General features: G+C 37.1%; 1 protein-coding gene across 2 annotated transcripts in view; it reads right to left on the bottom strand.

The window, feature by feature from the left end:
• PDK3 (pyruvate dehydrogenase kinase 3) overlaps nucleotides 1-23,155 on the bottom strand; it is a 71,364-nt gene that overhangs the window by 10,678 nt on the left and 37,531 nt on the right. Inside the window, exons 6-11 of one of the 2 annotated variants that reach the window (XM_016121348.2) lie at nucleotides 17,003-17,080; nucleotides 10,064-10,140; nucleotides 8,683-8,784; nucleotides 8,161-8,271; nucleotides 5,230-5,343; nucleotides 3,845-3,984 (exon numbers count right to left, since the gene is read on the bottom strand). In XM_016121348.2, the coding sequence (XP_015976834.1) occupies nucleotides 3,845-3,984; nucleotides 5,230-5,343; nucleotides 8,161-8,271; nucleotides 8,683-8,784; nucleotides 10,064-10,140; nucleotides 17,003-17,080 (622 nt within the window). The remainder of the gene's footprint in view (nucleotides 1-3,844; nucleotides 3,985-5,229; nucleotides 5,344-8,160; nucleotides 8,272-8,682; nucleotides 8,785-10,063; nucleotides 10,141-17,002; nucleotides 17,081-23,155) is intronic. The other variant, XM_016121349.2, reaches the window with a different exon arrangement.

Genomic DNA, 23,155 nt, shown 5'->3' with positions numbered 1-23,155 from the left:
GAGTTTATTAGTACAACCATCTCTATTTTAACCAAGATTTATCGAAAGCGTTTAGTTACAGTGATAATTCAAACATCCTTGTTTTATCTCAGAATTATTTTCTGTGGTTACCACAGAAAAATAATTACCATTTAATTACTTATATATACTTTAAAACAGTTCTTTACTCTCAGTTAAAAACTTGATTAGAAAGGAGGAGTGACTGCTAACAGGTACAGAGTTTCTTTTGGGGGTGATAAAAATGTCTTAAAATTAGATAGAGGTGAGGGTCACACAACTCTGTAAATATATTAAGAACTACTGAATTGTATACTTTAAAAGGGTGAATTTTGTGGTATGTGAATTATATCTCAATATAACTTGTTAAAAGTCTAATTAAAGAATAAATTTTCTTAGAAATTCTCATTGAGCCAGTGGATTTACCATACCTACTAAACACTTTGGTGAGATCACCACCATTATCCTGTTTGTATAATTTGACAATTTTAATTGTCAGGCTAACCATTTTAGAATTTTAAAAGTTGCTTTCTGCTAAAATATTGTTAATAATATATTAGAAATTAAGACTCTTACTTAATTAGTATACAACCTGCTAAACTATTTGGTTTTAAAATTGTCTTTAAAACAGTATTCAATTAAAGCTAGCTTTTTACCATTTGAATGGACCTTATTCTTCGTAGAAGGCTACTTCCTACTACCCAAATAACTTCCCCATCAGTACAATAGTTAGAATGAATGGTCACATTGATGCCCAACATACTAATTGACTTACATACAGACTAAAGATGGAATCAAGGGACACTGACCCAGGTGTTTCAAGGTGATTTAGCTTAATCTTGGCCAGGGATATGGTGTGCGTGTGTGTGTGTGCGCCCATGCACATGCACACTCGTGCGTACACTTACACTCACGTGCACAAACCAAACTCCCCTAAATTTCATCATCTCAGATGAGTGGTCAGCATTATTGCATAGAGGTTCATCAGAACACTTCCACGGAAAAAAATAATACATTAGTATAGATGTCCTTTATATCACTCATTAGAAAAGACCAATGCTACTATAATGGTAGAAAATTACAAAGCTATATAAACTGTATTTGCAGACAAATACCTTACTGTTGCATTATGTTAAGGTTCTCAGGGTAAGGAGAAATATATACAATTAAAATATATTAGAGAGAAACATTGCAATGTTAAATTTGAATCAAAAATATCAATATGAAGTTATGATTAAAAAATACATTTATATATATTATATATATATATATATATATATATATATATATATATATATATATATATATATAACTATATCCAGAAAAGGTATAATATACACTCCCAACTTCCAGATTAGGGTCCCTAATACCCATTAAAAGCAAACAGGAATCCTTGAGGAAAATGGCTCATTCTAGGACGGGGGGAGGGAAGGTATAAGATGAGCCTAGGATACTGTCTTGGGCCAGGAAACTTTCAAAGATGAATGGATCACAGAGGATCCTGCTCAAAATACTCCTGTTGGCTAAAATCATACCAATTTAAGCATCAGAAAGATGGTTGTTATGTGCAATAATGGATGAACGTCACAGAAAGCCAGATACAAAAAGAATACACACTAAATGTTTCCCTTTGTTTTAGGTTCAAGAAGTAATAAAGTCAGATATAGTGACAGCTGACAGAGTCATAATAATGTTTACACTCTGGGGATAGAGGAGGGAGAAGAGTCTGACTAGAAAGAGGCTTTTCCAGGTACTAGAAAATATATGTAAAAAGTTGTGAAGCCATAAACTTAAAATTTGTACACTTTAATATACAGATGTTAAGTACTGATTAAACATATCCAAGTAATAAAAATCTATAATAACCATAACAGCACTCAAAAAAGACAAAGCCAGAAACTCCTTATTTGTTACTATTTAAAATGGCTTCTAATCCAGCTTCTTATCTCAAAAATTGGTAATTAAAGGGAAAAACTTAAATGTCTTCCTTGCCTTGCCAGGAGGAACTGTACTTCGAAAGGTGCCTAAATGGCCTTAGTTGATGAGGAAGAACTTTATAGAAGAATGTCAGTTAATAATTGTCGAAGGAATGATAATTTTAAAATTTATCTTCTTCTAAATGTTAATAAAGTTATTGATTCAGGACAAAATTATCAATCGGTATAAAAAGATTAGCTGATGGTTGCAGAGTACCAAATAACTACACAAATTACTTTCTGGTTGAAGAGGGAAAAATAACTATCCCATGGAGGGAGCAGACAGCCATCATCAGGACTATGGTCCATCTCAACACATCACTAACGATGGATCAACCAGACATCATGGGTCTCAGTATAATATGCAGTTGTGCTTATGAAGTATTCTAGCAACAAAATGCTCCATTGAGCCTTTACATGAACTTCTAGCTTATAGGAAATACAGACAATGGGGGAATAAGATACATGACATTTCAAAGAAGAAACCAAACAAATCAAGGTGGGATATTTTTGCAGGACAACGGGCATGGTCTCTCAACAAGAAAAAAATATTCTAGGTGAAAAATAACTTAAGGCCTACTGAGATGTGTCACATGGTCCTGGAATTTGCCCACGTTTGGACAAATCAGGGAATTTTCATGAGATGAAGATTTATTGACACGGTAAAGGTGGAGATGGTTAAATGAAGCAAAACCAGGTCATAAAACAGTATGAATAGTGCGATCTCATTTGGGGGAAAAACACATATATATCGAAATAGCAAAATATCTGAAAGAACACACGAAGCTTAACAGTGGTAATCTCAGGGCTGTGGGAATACAGCGGTTTCTCTTTTTTTGCTTATTTACATTTTCTAAAATTTTATAAACTTCTATTACTAAAAGCGTATTTTAAATTAAACAAATAAAAAGAACTTTTACTGTTGCTAGTAGAGTTGGAGCTTAAGAGTAGTCAGAAGAAAAAAACTGAAAACCAAAGATTGGATTATTTTCCTTATTATGGTAAAATAGTGAAACTCATTCTGTGACTGATAATTTTTCCCTTTTATATTCATAAAACTTTGTGGAAAACTATGCATAAAATTGACCAATTTTACAAATTTAGATGGTAAAAAATGGTTATTTTTAAGCGTTCAATTCAGTAGTTTTAAATGTATTCACATTGTGCAACCGATTCCAGAACTTTCTCATCTTCCCCAACTGACACTCTCTCCCCATTAAACAACAACTCCCCATTACCCCAAACCCTTGCAACCACCATTCTGCTTTCCATCTCTATGAACCTGACTACTCTAGGTACCTCATATAAATGGAATCATACAGTATTTGTCCTTTTGGGCCTGGCTTATTACACTTAGCATAATAACTTGAGATTCATCCATGTTGTAGCCTATGACAGAAAGTCATTCCTTTTAAACAGTGAATAATATTCCATTGTGTGGCTATACCACATTTTCTTTATCCTGATTGATCATTTTAAGTCATTTATTTTTTTTCAGTTTGAACTCGCAGAATTTCTCTAAATTTTTTTTTTCTGTCAATCTCTGCGGATGATGACAAACTGCTAATTTAATTACTTTTAAAATATAATTCATGGCAAGAGAAACTCTGCTTACTGCTGTTAATATCCCCACATTGCAAGGACCCCCAGAGCAGTGGGGCCTCTATCTGAATGGCTACTCTGCCTACCCAGTTCTTTCTCTTCTTCCTGTCTGGGGTGAGAAAGCTGCTCTAATATTTCTTTAGGGATCACTTTGCCTTTCCAGTGATAAAATCATAAAGAAGATTTGGCTGCAAGTTACCAATTCTCTGATAGGTCTATTATGAGAAAATATCAGAGACTTCAGAAAGGAAAGCGAAGTAATATATTACTGTTTTGCCTTGTATTTTGAAGCGTCTCTGGGCTCGCTGCTAGGATTGCTCCAATCATCAGCTTCAGGTGTGGTCTTGTAATGGCGCCAAGCCGACTTATTGAAAACTGGAAGTCTCTCAAATGACTCACTTGAGAGTGCCTAATGGAAAAATATAAACAAAGAGCCACAGTGTCATTTGTCTCACATGAAATTCGAAACCAAATTTTACAATTTAAAACGTTAGAAACCCTAATATTTTTGGAATTATATTAAAGTTACCTTTTAGTAGTTTACTTAGACTGGCCAGGATAAAATGAAAGCTCTTTTAAAAGAAATAAAAATATTCACTCATTCAAAACCAGTACTGATGTACACATGATCAGAACAAAAAGTATTTTAATTTAATTCATACCGCTTTGAGATACTTTTGACAATATGGCCTTAGACCAAGCATTATTGCTCTCCTAAAGGACCCAGACAGAAATAGTTTCCTGCATACTAGATTTATAAACATAAGCCCATAAAGTGATATTAAATGTCACACCATTTAGACGTATTGGCATCTGAGATAAACACTACAACTAAGTGGTTATGGCGTAACATATTACATGTATGTTAACATATAACACCCTATGCAGCTGTTAAAAAGAATAAGCCAGTTCTACGTGAACTGATGTGGAAAGATCTCCAAGCTATATCAGAAATTTTTAAGAAGCAAAGTGCTGAAACAACCATTTGTGTGAAAAAAAATTAAAGTTTCCCCATATGTTTATCAATACAGAATCAATTCTAGAAGGATCTACAAAATAGTGGCGCCTGTGGTAACCTCTGGGAAAGAGAACGGGGTGGCTGGTGGCTCGGGGCCAGTGGTGGGAGAGACTTCATTTTCCCTTTTGCAGCTTTAAAATTATGTACTCTGTGCCTACATTTCCTATTCAAAAAATACTCCAAGTATTCTAGAATTGAGAAATAAAATCTAACGCCACCAATGAATGAGAAAATCTGTGTTACAGAGAACTTTGTCATTAGATGAGCCTTTTATATAACCGTATTATGATTATTGACTTCTAACTTTGAGAAAGCCAGCAAGTTTTGATAGCAAACGACTAAAAGACTTCACTTTATGATAATGTCTCCTTTTACATTAGTCCTTTCTATGGATGTACAATTTTTTTTAAATATCACAATTTAGAATTACGGTTTTAAAAATCTGTTTTTCATATTTTGCTATATCTGAGCATAAAATGAAGAGTAAGACATAATATGCTTTTCACATCAAACTGAAGTAAATCTGAGCTGAATATAAGAGCTGATAGAAGATATGGTGCTAGCATCTATTAGTGATTAGAACGTATAGTTTTAAAGAGTAGATGCATTCATACTAATAGAAATAAAATGCAGTACCTTCAAATAAATGACAGCGTCTGTCCCCACTCCTTCCATAGAATAAAGTTTAAGATCTCCTTGAAAATACCTGGCATACAGACGTGAAATTGGCAAGCCATAACCAAATCCAGCCTATGGAGAAAGTAAAATGAATACAGTGAGACAGGCACAAATGATAACACATTTGTTAGGAGGATCATTCAGGAGATTAAAATACATTTTTTGGTTGAGATTTAAAGCAAATAAATTATTGATTCGACCTTTACAATGATGTACATGCTCATCTATGGCAAACAATCTATTTTCGCTCTACAAAAACACTTCTGATAGGTTTGGAGAATAATAGAAATACTTCAATTTTTGACTAATGCTTTCTTAGCACTTTAAAGCACATTGTTAGCATTTTAAAAGCAAATCCCCAAATTAAGTGGAATTTGAACTGGCAACAAAACTAAACCACATCATTCCAAAGTTCCATTATCAGATCCCCATGCTCTTTGAAGTGAAAATTAAATTGAATAGCACAGGAGTGCAAATCTACCAGCACCAAGGCTAATGCACTGAAAAGAAAATTTCCTGAGAGGCTACTTTCTAAGGTTCTGGGAATCTATAAGATTTGAATATACGGTAGCCCATATATTTTTAGAGACAGGAAAACAATTCTAGTACTCCCCTATACCTCTATGTCACAGAGCCCTGATTTTAACAGGTTGTTAAAAAAAGAAAGGTCTTTGATATTGACAAGAACAACACAAATAACTGAGACTAATTTCAGTAACGCTGGGGAGGAGGGGGAGACGCTGTCCTGCAAGCTTTGGCCCCTCTGGTTAAATCCACGGCCAAGGTTAAGAAAGGAGGCAGTGGGTGGAGAATTGTGCCACAGAGTGCAGGTTGCCTGGGCTTTAGGCTCAGAGAGACCTAAGTTGAAATCCACTTTTTGTGCATCTTTGAGTGATTTACTCAACCTCTTTGAGACAGTTTTCTCATCAAAGCTGCTGTAGGATTAAATATATAATAAGTGTAAAGTCTTAGCACAGTGTTTAAGACCTAGTAAAACTCGATAAATGGAAACTATCATTATGGCTACTACAGAGCAGCAGTTCTAACAAGCTACATGACTTTTTACCATTTTCTATCATCTTTCTTCGATTCCCTCCTCAAGGTAGGGCCTAGATCTAAGGGCTGGGTGTGACAGAGCACAACCAGTCATTTAAGGGTGTTAAGATTGGCAGAATATGGCCAGTAGTAAAGATGAGATATCCATAATGGTGACTGAGATCACCATAGTAAAGAAACCAGCATGCTCCAGGAAGAGGCCAAGAAAATCAAAGCCCAGAGCCTGCTCTTGGGTCTACCAGGGAACAGCTGGGAACACCTGAGCCCAGTGCAGTCTTGAGTGAGAAGAGACAGGTAAGCCCAGAGCCCTACAAAATGCAGGGCAGAAGCAGCTAACTCAGATCTGGTCAGGTTCAGGTAGTATTCCCAGGGTTTCAAAGGATCAATAGGAGCTGGCTAGGAGGACATTTCTGAAAAAAAGAAATGTATGTGTCAAGGCACGAAGCTGCGTAACACAGTAGAGTGGTGAGGAAATTATGTTCTCTAGTAGTACACCTCCACATGCCCACCTGAAAGCTGAGGACAGTTTACTAACTGGGAGACGCTACTGGAAGCATTTCTTCAAAAAGAGAAGCCGTGTGGTGCACTGGAAAGAATGCAGACACGGCCAGTGTTCGCTGTGCCATAAGGAGCTCAATGGCCTTGGGCACGGTACTAAGCTAATTTTCTCATCTACAAAATGGGAGGTCGGATACAGAATTTTTCAAGGTCTCTTACTTCAATTGCTCATTAACAAATTATATTTCATTAACAAATTATGACACGACAGTTATCCCCAAATGCTATTTTGAGACCTGAAATACATGATCCATCTCCCTTTTTAAACAATTGGGGAAAGCTCTAGATTTGCTTGTATGTTTTTTTTTTTCCTTTTGACATTTATTTAAGTAGGTACCAGAAGCTGGTCAAGGCAATATCTTTCAAAATTGATCTTTAATGAATTTTCTTGAATGTGATTTAAGTGACTTCCTCTTTATTTTTAACATGCTGAATTAACAAACTCTGTCTCAAATAAATGATGCCAAGTGTTGGACTTTATTCACACAAAATATAATCTTATGGGCTTTTCAGTCAGGTAGAGCTTGGAAATGAAAATTAATTTATACCCTGCACCATTCTGCAGACTGATAGATTTATTGCTGTTTTTGATGACCAACGGTTCACCTGTTGTTTGTCAATTAGAAACACTCAGCAGGGGAAGAAAGTATGGCCCTACCGGGATCTAAATGCTGCCATGGCAACCAGAAACTTTTCTCAGTACCTTAATAGGGCTGAAAGTTATTTCCAGAGTGAGAAAGAAAAGGCTCTGAAAGTGCATATGCCACCTATATGTTTCCCGCTTATGTTATTTAATATAAAACTGTAATGTGTTCATAATTTAACATTTTAATTATATAAATGAATTTCGCAGGGAAGTTCAAAGGCCTCAGGTGATTTGGTCCTCTATGGCATGCAGTGCCAAAGCGCCCACGACCACGCTGCAGCCATCCATACCCGCTGTGCCATTCCCTTGCTCACCTGCTGTCAAACTTCAACTACCTCCAAAGGAAGCTCCACGCGGATAATGCTGCTCTGGCAGCAGCCTTAACCACAGGGAAATGCTTTTTCTCTGTATTTGGGAGTGAGGCATTGAGCTCTGAGTGTTTCTTAGACACAAATTAGGGAAGAAATCTAAGTCCAAAGGATTCACAAAGAAAGCAGCAGCGGCATAAAATTCTCCCTCCTCCAAACCACGCAGGAAACATTCCAATTCAAAGAGGCTGCTACCCCGCTCTGTGGGAATCCCAGCTTCTGATACTGGTCTTCCCTTAAGCAGCAGTTTAAGATGCTCACCAGAGGGGCAGCTCTTGAAGGCTCCAGGCTTGGTTTAGGAGCAGTTGAATACATGTAGTTAAAAAGACGGTCTATTTTTCGAAGGGGGACACCACCACCTAGGTCAGTGATCTGTAATGTACAAGAGGAGGAGGAAGAGGGGGTGGATGGGGGGAGAGGAAGAAGTTATCATCACTCTACACTTCGTAGGAAGCAGCAAGTTCATTCATTAACTAAAGTCCATACCTGATTACTTTAAAATGTACAAAGAAATATGGTTCCTTTGTGAACAACGTAAAGCAAAGGAGGGAGGGAAGTGTGGTGGGATCCCACAGGCTTGGGTTTGAGATCTTGTTTAGCTTCCTGAAAAATGGTACTGATGAAGCTTAAATAAGGTAACTCAAGCCAAGGATCTAATACAGTACCCACAAACACGACACTGCATATAACTGTCAGTTTTTGTCCCTTCCCTCTGATCCCTCAATATCTAGATACTATTAAATTAACCGATAATTAATGTACATATGCAAATAAAGCAGTTACCTTAATGGACAAATCTTCTTTACCCAAAGTAACAAGAGTTTTAACAGATGGATAACTTTCTTTTCTATCTTCATAGAGTTCGACTGTAGCTCTCATTGAGTTCTGAAATAATAAGACCTTTTTTTCTAGCATACCGCTCACAAACCACAATTAAAAAAAAAACTGGCACAACATTACTTATACACAATTCTCTTTCTTGCGGGGCAAATATTAGTTGTATTTATATGGCCTTTTTCCCCCCCTCTAACGAGGTTACCTAAATCTGTGTTCTGATCAAGAAAAAATTTCCTGTTGCTTTGTTTTTCATCTAGTTTTAGTCCCATCTACCATACTAAACATCTATTTTTCTTTCCTTCCTTTTATTTCTTTTTGTTTTGCTTTAGAGTATTCAGATTATTCAACTTTTAACCAAGAGGAATGTTTTTATCACATGTAATGAGGCTGAGAGCCTTAGTGATTCGTATGAAACCCTATTTATCAGTCTGCATATACAGAGCACCTTTCCTCGAAAGATGGAAAACCTGAGAGATTCATGCTTCCCAAAAAAATTAACCATTTGGCTGAAGAAAAAAAAAAGTGGAAGAAATGTCAGTTAAAGAGAAATTCTGAAAAAGCCACAGCTGTTGAAGAGAAAGTTCACAACTGAATGCCCATCTCAACCTTCAAGTGTTACATCAATAACAGTATAATCTGGGGAAACAAATCAGCATAATTGATTTTCAGGTGTTCAATTTAGGGCTTCAAACAGTGGAAGAAATAAAATTTTAGCTCAAACGCCTAGCGCCTGTCATATTGCTACCTGTAAATGTCATTAGCTACTGGTTAACAAAAGCAACAGCTTAAGCTGTAGAGATTCTAAGGATACTTTCTTTTTGCCCCGGGGGCAGGGGGACCCTTCTCAGCCCAGCCCTTCCACATCTCTCTCCTCTGCCTCTGTTAGGTCTTCAAATATGTAAAAGGGTCACAGTAGGTCTCAGGACTGGAACAACTGGGAATGCACAATGTTCAGAGGCCTAAATACATATAAACATGTTTCTCTTTTGATCTGGCTACCACCAATAAAGCCTCTGCCGGGTCTGGAAACTAAAAAGCATCTCTAATCTCATAACTAAAGAAAAACAGGATGGATTTTACATAAAATCACTAAAGTACAATTAAGCTTCAAAATCAATATGTACTAATATTCACAAAAACTATACTGTACACAGCAATTTTTCATCTCACAGTGTACAAATTATAAAACCCACAGGATATCAGAACTAGAATTTTAAAAATGCTTATGTAAAACCTTTTTCTTATGCTAATGTAATGAATCCATTATGCCCTGAATCAAAGTAATTTAAAATGAAGGCTTCTTTCCATGTTGTTAAATTCCACTTACCTTGAACAACTCAAATAGCATGTGAAACAGATGTGAGGGCACATAAACTACCTGAATAGGTTTGTTTGGAGCTTTGGCTGAAAACAGAGACAAAATCATCAATGAATAAGGACCAAAAACCAGAAGAAAGTCAAGAATGTCTGTGTTCAATTTTCCAAGTGCATAAGAACTCTATAAAAAGTTAATTTTGGTTTCCATCTCTAAAGGCAGGACTGAGCAAAAGCATATGTTTCGAGGTCCAAGAAACTTGGGGTGATCTCCAGTTCCTTCGTTTACCAGCTATGTGACCTTGGTCAAATTACTCCATTGCCCTGAAACTTAGTTGAGCAAAACTGGAATATGATCACCTGTGTAATGATGTTCTGAGTATTACATAAGGTGATCCAAGTCTCGCTCAGTGTTTTTCAAATTGGGAGACATCCGCCCCTACCACTGACCCCCAGTAGTCAGCAGGGAAAATGCAAATCCACAGAAGAAAAGGGGCACATCTTGGTAAATTAAACAGCGACATTAAATTCTGTTACATTACAACGAACAAGGCATATTATAGAGTAGAATGTGAGGTTTATCTTTTTTTCTACTAGCAGCTAGCAGACGAACCCCTAGAGACTTACAGCCCTTCCTCCTTGCATCAGGGATCGTCTGGGGAAAATCTGAGAAACACCAAATTCCACATTAAATGCTAAGAACAGCGTAGGCTATAGAGTAGATACTAGAAGAGTTCATCCTTCCTCCTCCTTGTGCCCTGAAATCACTTAAGAGACTGAAACCACGTGAACTTTCTCAAGCAAGACATACTCATATTGTAATTTTGAGCTAACTACTTCTTCTAATAAAGCACATAATTAACAGTAATATAAAGTAGAGCGAACATCTGTTTGGTTCTTAGCAGTTTACAAAGAACTTGTACATACATTATCCAATTGAACCCTTGTGACGATACCGTGTGGCTTATGGGGTGGGTGGCATTAATATGGGTGAGGACACAGACTATGCGACTTCTACCATAACAGAAGAGGTGCCGCAACTGGACACCTGAACCAAGTACTTTTGATTCTAAATCTGGAACTGTATGATGATCACTTATTTTGTAAGTTACTAAGTAATATATACAAATTATTTAAAAATTTGTTAAAAAGGAGAAAAGTAAAAGTCTCTGCACCCTTTCCCATCTCACCCCCCAGACCGCACCCCAGAGGCAGCCTCTCATTATTATTTCTGCTTTAGCCTTTTGGTTGATAACATTTACATTGTTTTGTAACCCTAATTAACCCTTCTGTACTTTGCCTATGGGTTCTTTTTTACAAAGTTGAAAATCGACAGTGTTGGGAGCATCATAACTAGGTAAATATAGATCACTGCAGAGCGGACCAGGGCAATATCTCCTTCCCTATGGGTCCAAAGACGTGATTTATGTGTCACTCGAAGGAGAATGTTCTCGGCCTTAAGGTGAAATGGATTCTCTTTATCTTCCTCCAACTGCTCAAAATCAGACTACCCTTTTTAAGTTGCCAGATATTTGGACCATGTCTTTCTGATAGAATTTTATATATTTCCTGGAGCTTCTAACGACCCTTCCTCTGGGGTAATTGGATAAGAAAAATGCTTTCCTCTCCACATCACTAAGATCTTCCAGCTTCTTATTCTACTGCACGGCATCTGCTCCATTCTTTAAGACTTTTCAAATTAGAATCGATTGCTTTCCAAATGTGCTGCGTGGCCATCATCCTCATTGTTTTGATTGAAACTCTAGAATGTTTAAGTTGTTTCTTACATCCCTATTAAACATATCATCAAGTCTGTGAGAAAGCCTATCTCAGAAAGGTGTTCGTGGGAGATACATTTCTCAATCCTTATTCCTCTGATTCATTTGATTGAATGTTTGGCTGGATACAGAATTCTTGATCCAAAATCATTTTCTCCCAGAATTTAGGAAGGGGGGTGGTCTGTCGGTCATGACAGTGTAGCCTGTCATGTTTTCGTTCACGCTGCTGGCTTTCGACCAAGGTCTGATACCCCTTGGTTGTAATCTTGTTGAAGAATGAGGGACTGGATTAATCATTTGAGGTAGCTGCTGTTTATCCCCCAACTTCTTGTGCCCTCCCTTAAATGGGAAAGGTGACTTGGAGCTCTGTGTACCTGGTCAAGACTTTTCAATTGCCTTTAGGACGAGTAGAGAGTAAGCTGGTTCCCCCCAAGCTTGAATGAAGAGGGCTTTACTTTGAGCTCATGACACACAAACAGCTCAGTATTTTTCCAGGCTATTCTTGAAGAAAGTTCTTGGATTTTGATTTTTGCCCAGGGGAAAATGCTTATGACTGACTCCAGGCAGAGCCCAGGCTATGTCCAGGGCTCTCCATCACCCCTCCATGCTCTACACCAGCTTTCAACTAACCCCTACCATTTCCCTTCAGTCCTTTGCACCACCCGGTTCTGCTCCCACAGTCTCTTAAGGATAACCTCTGGCAATGAGGTGCCATCTCTGCCACAACCTCCCCTGTGGCTTCTTCTGCTCTGTCACATTAATCAGCATACTTCCTTCCATCTGGTTACCCTCTGGCAGGAGGTAGGATCAATGGTTCACGGAAGTACTTCCTGGTTTCTTTGTTGTTTTCCTTTGTAGTCCATTACTGTCATTTTAATAGAGCTCCAGGAGCACACTGAATGCTTAGTCTAGCTTCTACCAAAAGGGCATGATTAGTTATACAAACAGCGTTCTGAATTCAACCTTTTCACTCCAAATCTTGGAAAAATTAAAATACCTTTGATAGTTTTATTGTATTGGTTTGTTTTTTTTGTTTCTTTTTGTTTTTTTTTTGTTGTTGTTGTTGTTTAGTTCAATCAACATTCTCTAGGAGCCATCTGAAGGCTTGCTCAATCACTTGTACTTCTGGGATGGGAGTCATTATAGTTTACATGCCTTTCTATCCTTTTAGAACCAGGTCAAATGTTTTTGTCCATTACTCTTCCCTAATCCTGGGCTTTTATGTAGTGCACTTTCAGAAAGGGAATATGACCTTTCCACTTAAGGGTACATTTTAAAAAGTCAATGGGAAAAATGTTCCAGGTTTTCCATGCTCAAGACTCAAGAAGAGTCATACTTATGTTCAAGTATCTCACAAAATGGTTGTGATACTAGTACTTTGTAAAATAATAAAAACAAAAATTAAAAAGCAAAAAAAAAGACTCAAGAAATAACAATCTCTATTTTGCACACTCATTGTTCCAAATACCATTCATTTAAACAACATTTAAAGAATACCAACAGAACTCTGCAGAAAAAAAAAAAAAACATTTAATAGAAAAGGTAGCTTGGCACTTAAGAGATGGTTAATAAATTCCCGAAGTCAAAGGGTAAGGCTGTTGGAAACAATATATAGTGTGGTTCCAAGTCACACTGGGATCAAGTCCTGACTTAGGTGTTAAATAGAAATATTAGTAGGTACGTAACCCATCTGGACCTTGGCATTCCTTTTCTGAAATTGCACAGTACATATCTCACTGGGTTAATATAAAGATTAAATGAGATAATGGTGGTACACTAGTCTACACAGAGCCTGCCACATTGTAAGCAGTCAATAAATGCTGCCTATTATCACTACTAAAAAATTTCTACAGTGTTAACGGAGCTACCAGTAATGGCTTTTTGATTGCTATACAGAACCACTTGTCTGAAAATATCCACAAAAGCATACAATATGGGAAAACTAGAGGTCAAAACTGTCAGGAGAGATGCATATTTTTTCTATGAAACCTCTTAAAACAAAATATACATAGTATGAATTGAAATTTTTCTTTCCCACCAAACCTAAAGCTATGAATCAATCTCTTGACACAAAAGACTAATCTAGAAATGGTGAAAAATGCAAGTAGTAACCATAACTCTTATATTTCCTAAGTGAACTCTGACTTCTAGTAGCCACTCTCTTAAAAATATCCAGCACGTGCTTTGATATTATCCTTTTATCACCACGCAGGGTGAGCTTAGGAATAAAAAAGCCGAGTGCCACACACGAAGTAACATGTCTAAGGCCAATGTCTCCTAAGTGTCAGAATCCGGATTTCTACCACCTGCATAGCTACAAAGCTCATATCTTTCCTCTAAGCTATGCTGCCGTATCATAAGGATGAAAAAAAAAAAGAAAAGAAAAGAAAAAGAAAAACAAGTAAGGTGGAAATGTTTACTTGATTAATGTTTTGGCAACTGATTTCTCAAGAGAATGAGAATGCTGAAATGAGAATAAATATGATGAAATGGCTACTTCTCTGTGGAGAAACCCACACGGGTTGCCACAAGTGGTGAGTCAGAAACATCTGACACCTAATACGAAGTAAATAAAATTGTTATTTTTAATGCGCTTGTTAAATGTGTTAAAGAAAGGATAATAAAAGTTTACTATAGCTGGCCCCCATATTCAGAATTCCAGTGATGTCTGGTACAAGCTGATGGTGTTCACACGGTATGTTCTACATAATCCTATTTCCTATTTTCTCAGGGGTTTACATTGGGAAAGAGAAAAACAAAACTTCAGAGGAAAAGCAGGTGATGTGTCAAACTAACAGAACTTAAATTCTCAGGCAGCAACAACTGTTCTTTTGTGTTAACGGCAGGCTCGCCTAAGTGCAGAGCAGAGAGCAGCAAGCACTGTCACTGACTGCGGTCAAAGGCACCCGTTGAGTAATGGAAGTGTCCTGAAAGGCGGTGCAATGCTAGTTCACACGGGTGCTGAAAAGAAATCCATAGGTATCTGGATCTGATCTGATCCCTCCCTGAAAACAGTCAGTCATCACTCTGTGAGAGACGCGCGTGCACTCTCTCATAATGAAGCGCAAGTGCCTACTTAGGGTGTTCAGGATCGACCTCCGAGCTGCATTTCTGACGTAGAGCTTGTTAGAACTAACGCATAGTCTTTAACTGCACATGCTAAGAAATCACAAATCTAAATCATAAATATGTTATCCAAAGCAACGGGAAACTAGAGGCTGCCTGTAACCACCAGCATTCATTTATCTTAATGATGGGAAATAGGGCTTCAGAAACCATGCAGGAGATGGTGTCAAAAATAGTCATAAAGCTCTTCTCCTGGTGGGGTGCGCTGCCCAGCGTGACAGCCTTACTGGGAAGGAACGCGTTGACAGCTGGCACCTGAGAATCAGCAAGAACAGGCTCGCTGCTCTGGCCTTCAGAGCGACTGAGCCTGCCATTCAGGCAAAAGAGCAATTGGTTACTACCTGTGAATTTAAGTTCCATGTTTGACAAATAAAAATCTGGACAGTGAGGTCACACCCTGCCTAGCCAGAAGGAAGAAAGAAAGAGAATATTAAGATGTTTCTACACAGGAATACGCAAGCGAAGTCCACTCGGCTCTGGGAGTGTATTGATTCAAAACAGGCACAACTCTTCTCAGAGAGCTCAATGGGCTTTGAAAGCAGCTTTGAGTCCAGATCTTCTACTAGAATTTAGAGGCAAATGCCCTATAACAGCAGCCTGAAGTCTTTTCAGTTTTTGATCTCGTAAGACAAAAACATTTTTGATATGTTGTTGAGAGGGAATTTGGTTTATCTTTAATTGTAAATGCCCACACCCTAAGACTCAGTCTTTCCCCTTCTGGGAATCTGACCTACAGAAATCCTTCCACATGTTCACAAATTTTCCCATTTTCCAAACACACACACGCATGCACACATGTGCACATCTGTCTTCACTGGGAAATGATTGAATAAACTATGGCAACCTACACTATGGATAATTTCTAAATGGCAATACATGTAAAGATCTTCATGTGAAGTGAAGAATGCATTATGTCTAACCAACGTTACTTTATACTTGAAACTAATAAAAGAAAAAAAGAATGCATTATAAAACATGTATAATTTCAACCCCAATTATGCAAAAAGCAAAGCTTTGTACAGGACTGAGAGTAGTGGGGACTTTCACTTTTTACTCTATATTTCTGTATTGTTCATATTTTTACAACGAGCATGTCTCTTTTGTAACTTACAAATAAAAAATAAAAGTAACATGGAAATACAGACTCATACAACTAATATAAAAATCAGCTATAACCCCAATATCCAGATAGCTGTTGTATCTAGGTGCTAAAAATCCTTCAAAACATTTTCCAATGAACTTACACTATTACAAACTTTTGTAGCCTGTGTTTAAAAAATTAACTTTTCCCATACACTAAATATTCTTTTAACAGATTATTCTGAATGGCTGCGTAGCATTCTCTCTTATGGGTGTACCACCGTTTTACTTAAATAATCCTCTACTGTGGAAAACTTGGGTTGTTTTTTAATTTCTCTCTATAAGGAAACCACTGTGATCACCACTCTTATACGTACATCGGTATTTTCTTACAACAAATGTTCTCAAGTTTAATTTACTGGACCAAAGAATATGACCATTACTAATTTAATTTACTGGGTCAAGGAGAAAAGAGTATTGTTAGCATTTTTTGAGAAAAGCTGTACCAGTTTAAACTTATACCAGAAATGTGTAAGTGTTGGTAAGAGTATTTTTCTGGGCAGCAATTGAAAGCAATAAAATGTTTTAATCATTGCCATTTTGAAAGACAAAAATGGCATTTCCCTGTGTTTTGGTTTGTATTTCTTTGACTAATGAAGTTAAACATTTTTCTATATGTTTATTGACTGTTTGTATTTACTGTTTTGAGAACTGCCTATTTATACCTTTGTGCATTTTCTACCTGGATTACTTCTGTTCCAAGAACTTTCAGTTCTAATAGATTATACATTTCTGTACAAAAAAACTCCTTACAACAATATATCTAGTTGACCACAAATATAGGTTTTAAAAATATATAAAAGATTTAAAAGCAGCATAATTTTAGGATTACACTGAAATATATCTCACGTATAGTCATTTTTTTAGCCAGCTTATTTGTATTTAAGGTTAAATTATTTTTCTTTTACCATTAAATTCTTCAACTTCCAGCTCTGGAGCTGCCATGTAATACTGTTCGCACAACATCTTAGCAGTTTCGTATGCATCTGCCAAGGAAAGAAAAAAAAAGTTGTCTGCTGCACTAATAACATAGGCACAAAGAGACAGACAGACAGAGAGATGTAATAGAATAAGCACGCAAGGACAATTTCTAACCTGATGAGTTTAGAATTAATCGACTACTGCCTTTTTTTAAAATAGCCTTTTTGGCTTAATAGAATTACTAAGACTGAACAAAAATTTATCCTTCCTTAAAGTTTTAATGACCACATCAAAAAAAAAAACTGCACTAATAACAATATGGTCAGCTCTATACTAAGCATACAGTTGTTGAACTTTTAAATATTTCTAAAAGGCATTTTTCATGAAAATCTATAAACTAAACACTATACTTCGTAACACCAAGCAACCTGACTGAATTGTAGCAAAAATGATATTTGTTGTAATTTAAAAAATAATAACGCCAATAGTCTTAAGATTTGCCAATTATGTGTAAATGAAACATCAATAAGTATTTGCTGAAAGAATGAGTTTCCACGAGCCACACACTCTAAGGTACTGGAGATACTACCATAGCTTAAAAATGTCTTTTAAGTCAGTTAAAGGTAGCAGGTTGGTCTGATATTTATCAAAGTCCGAGGACCACAGCTCCCTTTTGAAAGGGGAAAAAATAAAAACATAGAGTAAGAAGATCAGGGCCATTACAGAGACAACTGGAAGAGAGAATTCAGGTTACATCCCAGCAGAAAGCAAAAGTGCATTATTATATACTACATGTGTGCCTTTTCTCTTAAACTGTAAACAATCTGAGGTCAGAGTTTGCGTCTCATATTTGTTTTGTAACTCAAAATAAAATTTAGTATGTGCCTGTTGGGCAATAAATATTTCTTGGTTTGAAAAATTTGAAATGTTTAGATAATTTACATTTAAAAAAACAGCTCTATTGAGATATGATTCGCATACCAAACAATTTACCCCTTTAAAGTGTACATACAAGTCAGTGGTTTTTAGTGTGCTAGCAGAGCTGTGCATCCATCACCACGATCAGCTTTGCATTTTCGCCACCCCAGCAAAAAACTCAGTAACCATTAGCAGTCATTCCCCCCCATCAAAGCCCTGGGCAACCACCAATCAGTTTTGTCTCTACACATTTGTTATTCTGGATGTGTCACGTAGAGTCTTATCACATGTGGCCCTTTGTGTCTGGCTTCTTTCACTTAGCATGATATTTTCAAGGTTCATCCATGTTATAGCATGCATCAGTACTTTATTCCTCTTTATTGATGAAAAATATTGCATTGCACAAATATACCACATCTTGTTTACCTATTCATCCTTAGATGGACATTTGGATTGTTTCCACTTTTTGTCTATTATGAATAATGCTGCTAGGAACACTCTTGTTCAAGTTTTTTGCAAACATATGTTTTCATTTCTCTTGGGTATGAGGAAAATTGCTTGATCACATGGGAGTTCTATGTTTAAACGTTGGCAGAACAGCTAGACTGTTTTCCAAAGTGAGATTATTTTTTTAAGCTTTACCTTTACGATTTCTAAAGATCACATATTCAAATTACTTTAAAACGATTCATGGGTGTTCTCGACTGGTATCAGCTCCATGGAGAAAGGCTCATACTTCTTTGACATTCTCCATAACAATATTGTGCATGGAGCAGATATTTGTTTTAAGATTTAAGATGTAAAGAGGGAAGAGAGGAAAGGAAGAAAGGGGAAAAAGTAAGCCCTATAGAATTTGAATATGTTAAAATTTGACATATCAATCTAAAATAATACAAAGATAAGATTAGGGTATGTTCAGACTATAGGTTTTGGTTCATTTATCTCATATTTCTACCAAATTAAAAGTTTACAAAATACTTGACCTCAGGATAAAAATTCTAACAATAGAGATATTAGAATAACTCTGACAAGATGAAATAATGAGGGGTACAGCCAAAGAAAACGTTAGGAGGAGGAGACAAAAATAAAGAGTTGATCAGCATGAAAACAGACATTAAAGTGGGCCTGAATTTAAACCCTAAAAGATTAAAATTTAGAATTAAAGTTACAAGGTTTTTCCTAAGGTATAATAAACTTCATCAAATATTTGTAAAGTACTTTTGTAAAAAGAAAAAAAAAATCGACTCACTCTTTTTGCTTTGGCTACACCACCAAACAATGCTACATCTCCACCTAGTGACACGAGAGCACAAAACCAACCAAGAACTTCCAGGGCCACTTTACTTAAACCAACTAACACTGAAACCTAAAAATGCTTTGTTATCCATATACGAAGCCAATATATCTCCACAAAACATCTCTCCTCCAAGTATATAAGATCTTTAAAGATGTTTAAGCATCGTTCTTCCATTCACTATAAAAGGAAAAGAACCCAGTCCCACTAAATGTGCTAGCTCCTCACGGCATTCACTTGCTCAGTGGCATGAGGTTATACTAGTATTATTAAGAAAAAGTATCACACGAATGTAACATGTAGAAGATGGCAGAGCCCAGATAGAAGCAGTCAACTTGGGACTCAAAGACCCAGTGTGGTTCTTAAAACCGTATGTGATAAGAATTTTTTAAGCATCTACAAATGATAGTGTATCGATGCTGTAATTAAAAATTACATTATAATCCTTAAAAAACTCGAGACATCATAATGAAGCTCACATACACAAGTCAGTCAAAAGTATTTGGGGGCAGTAATAGGAAAATCTATATTCTTATGCATCTTTATAAATTCTCGTAAGCACATCAAAATGCCTTGGGTACAATACACTCCTAGTAGGCATTCGATAAATGGAACAATCCTCTTGCCCGTGAGAAATTTCTCAAGGTTTAGCCAATTATACTGATGAGAGATGTTCTTTATGGTTAGACTGGGAACTACAGGCCTAGCGTGTTTCCCAAACCTGGCTATATACAGAATTCATTACCAAGGTTTTTAAAAATACAGTTTACAAAATGAACCCCTGGAGATTCTGATGCAATAGATCAGTGTTGAGGCCTGGGACTCTGTATTTAAAAAAAAAAAAACTTAGCAAGTAATTCTAAAGAGAAGCTAAATTTGGGGACTACTTGCCTGGAAAGTCAAGACTGGGTCATGCTAATTATGTCACTGTTTCTCCTAGGACATGAATGATCATGGAGTACTGGGGTAGAAAACAGCACATATATGCTCAAACAGGACACTTCTGTTTAAGTGAAATAATATAAAAACAAACAGCTTTAAAATGTCACCAACATAGCAACTATTGGCTTATAATTTCCTCTATTCTAGAGTAAAATGCAAGTTCTACCTTTAACAAGCTTTCTAATAAGACTTTTCTATTTTTTAATTAGAAACCAAAATTTTAAAATACGATAATTTACCAAAACACTTTTATCTGCAAGCCACTATTTACCGCCAAACTTTAAAAGGAAATATTAGGAAACGATTATTACTACCGCTAAACGTAAATGCTATTGTTTTAAGAATTTGTTTTCAAGGATAAGGTATTGACATAAAGTAACAAAACTCCGGGTGTGGCATATAAATACTTCCTCAGGCTAGAACATCCAACCTGTAAACACATAAGACTTATTATTTTTTATTTAAAAGGCTGAGCCATAAAGAATAGGGTGAAGGTTCACACTGCGACTAGCCCAACAGATCCAGCCTAGCCAGGAATTCATTTTAAGGAAAAGCACACAGGAAAATTTAATAGATTATGGAGGTTATTTTATTAGATTTTTAATTAGACGTTCCTATTCAAAATTCGCCACAGAACTCTGCTATCAAATATTATTAGTCTCTACTATAAATACACACAATCGTTTGCTTACTCATATCTTATAAGAGGTTGGACAAAGATGAATTTGAGTGATGAAAAAACAAACATGAAGGTGTCAAGGTCCCTAACTTAACTTGGGTCTCATAGGATACAGAAAACCGTAAAGCTCAAGTTTAAGAAGTCACTGCTGGAGCCAGGTAATATAAATGACTATAACACAGTACAAACTCATGATAATGCTGCTTTTTAGAAATCCTTTCACATTACAAAGCAATTCTAATAATGTATGCCTATCACCATCCTTTCACCCAAAACCCACTCTGAATGGGAACCACAAGGATTCTTTTAAGCACTGGACCCTCCTCACCTTCTACCAAACCACAGCCAATTGGAGAAGGGGGCGGGGGCCAGAACATCTAATATTAAGGGCAACCAATCTACAAGCTGACCAGAATCTTAAAACCTGTGGTCATGGATGAAAAGATGGGCTGAGCCCATTAAATTCCTCTTTTGAGAATTTAGGATCGAGACACTCAGCAGGGCAGAAGATGGAAAGATACACTGAGAGTTATCTTGATTCGGAAGGCCTGGAGTGGCCATTATTGCCCTAAACAAGTCCCACAGTCTACAGACAAGAAAGGCAGAGGGGCCAGGACCTGGCAACCCCAGTTTGCAAAGATACACAGAAAACAACGTCGTTTTCTGTTTCCCAGTTCCAATTCCTATAGTTCCAACTGTGAAGTGCTTCCTGCCCTTCGATCATCATGCAACCTACTAGGTTCTTTCAATAAATCCGTTTCTGGAGCTAGCACGAGTAGGTCTCTGTTACTTGCAACCTGAAGAGTCCTGAGTGAGAACATATTATTTCTGAACCAAAATAATGACACATTCTCAAGATACCATTTGTATGCTATTATGCTAAGCAATAATAGCATATAGGAACAGCACAGGCAAGCTAACGTCACTGTGAGAGCTGATTTTTGTACCGAGTATTTAAGTTTGTACCTTTAAAACGATCTTACCACAGGATTTTCCATTTTATTTCCTGGTTTCTTACAAAGAAAGGAGGGAAAGGGTCACAGCGGACGGCACCTCCCAGAGGATAATAGAAACTGCTCTACAACACTAATTCTAGCATTCGCTACCACAAGTCTATAATTTGCTGATGTATAAAGGTAGATATTAATGTGCTAAATAAGCAGCAAGAAGGCATGCTTCAATGTTCTGCACATTCAATTAATGCTACGCAGGATGCACCCCACTTTTACACATTTATACAACTGTCTAGTCAAAAATAAAAATATTGTCCCTACCCTTCTACATAAAAGTTTTCTATAGTCTGTCTCGAGAGATCTAAGTATGGAATCATTGTTAGTTCATTAAGGCTTCCTAAGGCTGTACAAACACATGTGTGCATGCACAGGCAAGCACACGCATGCACACACACACACACACACACACACACACACATGGTCATCAGGGCTGGACGTTCGACTACGCTTAAACCATGCGGGACCTTCGCAGCTGAGAAAATCAACAGTAGATCTGTCATTAAAACCCAGGAGTCCGATTCCCTCTACATCAAACTTCCTAAAACAAAAGTAAGGGAAAAAATATTAGCGATAGAGTCAGAAGATTAACTGAGAAATCTCAGAGGATAGGAGGAGAAGGTAAGCAGCCAGTGAAAAAATACCAACTACTCTAAAAACAGGAAGGGAGTGGTAAGACTTCACTAAGAGTCATGGGAAACTGACAGGTGTTACTCTCTCTCCTTGACAGCATTTGAGGGCAGAGGGAAAAAGAGCTGCTGAGGCCTGGGCCCTGCGAGACTTTCTGAGGGCTTCTCCTAGGGCCTTTGGGGGTAGAGATTCCAGTGCCTCTTGGCTAGAAGACGTGGAAGAATTTCCAGGCCTTCTGACCATTGGAGCTCTCTGCCTTGTTTGTCCTCTCATTTTTAAGCCAGAAAGAGCATCTTCTTGGATATTCTGCTACTCAATGAATTAAGAATAGGGCCCATAGGGAATGAAACGGAAAGCTGACTGCTAAAATTTACTTTAGTGTACGAGGAGAAGACAGAACTTTTGGTTTCCTCTAGGTGGTCCAGCTCATTTGGCCATGGTAGAAAAGGTAAGTGATGTAAGGCCCCATTGAGGAATAAAAATTAAATATACCTGGCTGGAGAAACCATTTGAACCTAGAGATTATGAGTATAGCAGATCAGACATAGGAAGAACTCCAGCAACAACTGATACAAAGGGCAGAATAGAGGCTACTGCTGTCAGGTACTGAATTCACTCAGGAAGGTCACATGTGATGGGCCTTAGTGCTGGAGATGAGGAAATACGC

Source organism: Rousettus aegyptiacus, unplaced genomic scaffold, assembly GCF_014176215.1.
Source record: "Rousettus aegyptiacus isolate mRouAeg1 unplaced genomic scaffold, mRouAeg1.p scaffold_m13_p_9, whole genome shotgun sequence".
Classification (NCBI taxonomy): domain Eukaryota; kingdom Metazoa; phylum Chordata; class Mammalia; order Chiroptera; family Pteropodidae; genus Rousettus; species Rousettus aegyptiacus.
The sequence above is the reverse complement of the archived record's forward strand: the minus strand, read 5'-3'. Positions and strand labels throughout refer to the sequence as shown.